Below are 3,217 nucleotides of genomic sequence, written 5' to 3'. Positions count from 1 at the left end.
GGTAGTTATTGATGTAAAGCAGAATGGAGCTGGAGTCTTGTGACCATCTGAACAGATTTCTTTCCAATTTCAGGCTGCAGATGAGTGAAAATGTTTTTAAAAACAGACAAATTTCCATTCAATCAAGATTCTTCTGGCATAAGTAATAGAGACCCACTCAAACAAGCTAAGACACAATGGTGGGGGAAGAGGGGATTATCATAAGAAACAAATGAGATGGACCCCAGGGCAGAAAAGGGAGCAGGGCCCCATAACAGACCCAGACAACAAATCAGAACACTGTCCAGAGCCAAGGTCTACCTTCCTTCTAGAGTGCAAGCTTCCAGGGAGGCAGACTGTCATCCTGACAGCATAGTATCCCCCATGTCTAAACAGCACCCAACGCAGAGCAGAAACTCAGATCACTGTGGGATAAAGAAATGAATTTGCATTTCCTTCTCCCCTCTCCATTCTCCCTTCTCCCCTCTCTCCCCCTCTCCTTCCCTTCTCTCCTCCCCCTCTTCCCTCTTCCCTTTCCCTCTCTCGTGCTAAATGGCCTTTCATCCCTGCCTCTCCCCTCTCTCCACTCATAATTAATTCTCTTTTTCTCCATAGATTGCCTTTTGATACTTCTTTATACACAGAGCCAAGCATGGCCATACTCACAGTTCCTTAATTTACATATCTTTAATTAAAGTAATTGCAGAAACAGAGTAATTCCAAATTCTCAGGGGAAAAAAAATCTGAGTGATTCAGCAGAGGACAGGTGTCCATTCCTGTTGAACTGACTATGCCAGAGGAATGGTCAAGGTCAACATAACACGAACATGTCTTCTAGGTCCATCCTCATAGGTGGGTGAGGGCAGTCCTTAGAAAGAGAGGTCATGGCCAGGACAATGGATCTTACATCAAATTGGCAATGTTAGAGATCACGAGATGTCCAGGCAGTGCTTGTCCAGTCAGTGCTACAGCCTCATCAGCACGTGTGCTATAGCCATCACTGGGTTCCCCATTCCCACAGGGCACACTTCCAGCTCTGCCCTCATAAGGCAGGGACTTCAGCTAATCTGTTCATTGCTGATCCCCAGTGCTTAGAATAATGTTTGGTACATAGCAGGCAATTAAAAGACATTTGTTCGGTGAATGTTGGATACTGTCTTAGTCAGTTGGAGCTGCTATAACTAATTACTCTAGGCTGAGAGGCTTAAACAACAAACATTTATTTCTCACAGTTCCAGAGGATGGGAAGTTCAAGATCAAGTATGTCTGGTGAGTACTCACTTACCGGTTTGCAGGTGGCCACTTTCTCCTTGTATCTTCACATGTTGGAGAGCAGAGAGCGAGAAGCAAGCTCTCTTTCGTCTCTTCTTCTAAGTTCATTAATCCCATTCACGAGGACTCTACTCTCATGACCTAATTACCTCCCAAAGGCCATACCTTCTAACATCATTACATGGGGTTAGGTTAGGATTTCTACATGAGTTTTCAGGGGACACAAACATTCAGTCCGTGAGAGATAGTGTAACAATCAGATGCAGCCTACCTTAACTTACTTCCCTGTGTGTGCTCAGATGCATACACGTACACTGACACACACACACAACTCACTGACAGCCCATCACCCTTCCTGCCAATCTCAGATCTGGCAGACTTGATCCTGCACCTGCTCAAGGCTGATGTATAACTAACTTGTCCTCATAAGCCCAGTTCCCTGCTCTCCTAGGTCTTGGCCCGTTGTTTTTTCCCTCTCTGGCTTCTCTCTTTCTCTCTCGTTCTCACCCTCCCCAGCTTCTTCCCCTCAGCTTATAAGATATTCACATCCCTCCCGTCTAAACCCACCCTGATCCGGAAGAGTCCCAGAGCCACTTGCCCTGTAAGACTCGCCTCATTTCACTTTTTACTTTACACATATAACTATTCAACTGGACATGGGAAATTTTTGTAATTTAAAAAAGCTTCCCGCTCTTTCACCTCGACCGCCGACATGCCATGCAGACTAAGCAAGACCCGGCAACTTAGGGGCCATGTGAGCCACGGCCATGGCCACGGCCACATCGGCAGACACCAGAAACACCCGGGAGGCAGTGGTAATACTGATGGCGTGCCCCACCACAGGAGCAACTTGGACAAATATCACCCGGGGTACTTTGGGAAAATTGGTATGAGGCATCACCACTTAGAGAGGAACCAGAGCTTCTGCCCACCTGTCAGCCTAGATAAATTGTGGACCGTGGTCAGTGAGCAGACATGGGTAAATGCTGCCAAGAATAAGACTGGAGCTGCTCCTATCATTGATGTGATGCGATCAGGTTACTACAAAGTTCTGGGAAAGGGAAAGCTCCCAAAGCAGCCTGTCATCATGAAGGCCACATTCTTCAGCAGAATTGCTGAGGAGAAGATTAAGGGTGTGGGTGGGGCTTGTGTCCTGGTAGCTTGAAGCCACATGGTGGGAGATTCATTAAATGTCAACAAGTGCTTTTCAAAAAAAAAAAAAAAAGCTTCCTCCCTGCCCCTGCAAATGTAGAGACAGAAATACTTACCACATGGGTCCTGTTCTTCAAGGAGCCTTGCCTGACTTGTGCTGGCCAGCTGAGCATCCCACTGGCCCCGGCGTACGTCTAGAGCTACATTTGCCACATGATAGAAAACTATCCACATACACGTCTCGCTCCCTCCAAACTGTTAGCTCTTAGTGGACACCAACCATGACTTATCTTTCTCTTTTCTTTTTCCTTTTTTTTTCAGCGTTGCTTGTCTCTGTGTCCAAAGGAGCAGGACACCAGTCACCTGCAACAATGCTCTGTCCACTCTCAGGAGGAGCTGGGGCAAGGAGTTGGGACAGGGCCGGGCTGGGGTCCCGCTCTGCTGAGGGGGTGGTGGACAAAGCCTTGGGGGAAGAGTACAGGGTGAGTGGAAGGATGGGCACAGACTTCAGATCTGAGTCTGGGCTCAATGTCCAGTCCGGCCATCTAATGGCCGAATGACCTTGGACAAGCTATTGAACCTGTCTGTCCCCACTTTCCTCTTTCATGCAGGACTCAGGGTACCTAGCTTGCAGATTTGCTGTGACAATTTGATGAGATGCTGAATATTGGTCCCCAGCACACAATTTTTTTTTTAAGAACTTTTATTGAGATATAATAAACTGCATATATTTAAAGTGTACAATTTGATATTTCTTTCTTATTAGTAATGTATATATGGCAATCCCAATCTGCCAACCATGACTTTTCAAATC

The 3,217-nt window shown here is 46.6% G+C and overlaps 1 protein-coding gene across 1 annotated transcript; it reads left to right on the top strand.

Moving 5' to 3' along the window:
* Nucleotides 1-1,963: 1,963 nt before the first annotated feature.
* On the top strand, nt 1,964-2,416 carry LOC130859404 (60S ribosomal protein L27a-like). Its single transcript, XM_057746784.1, has one exon. The coding sequence runs from the start codon at nt 1,964-1,966 to the stop codon at nt 2,414-2,416; it is 453 nt and encodes a 150-aa protein (XP_057602767.1).
* The last annotated feature ends 801 nt before the right edge of the window (nt 2,417-3,217 follow it).

The sequence above is a fragment of the Hippopotamus amphibius genome, chromosome 8 (genome assembly GCF_030028045.1).
Source record: "Hippopotamus amphibius kiboko isolate mHipAmp2 chromosome 8, mHipAmp2.hap2, whole genome shotgun sequence".
Classification (NCBI taxonomy): domain Eukaryota; kingdom Metazoa; phylum Chordata; class Mammalia; order Artiodactyla; family Hippopotamidae; genus Hippopotamus; species Hippopotamus amphibius.
The sequence above is the reverse complement of the archived record's forward strand: the minus strand, read 5'-3'. Positions and strand labels throughout refer to the sequence as shown.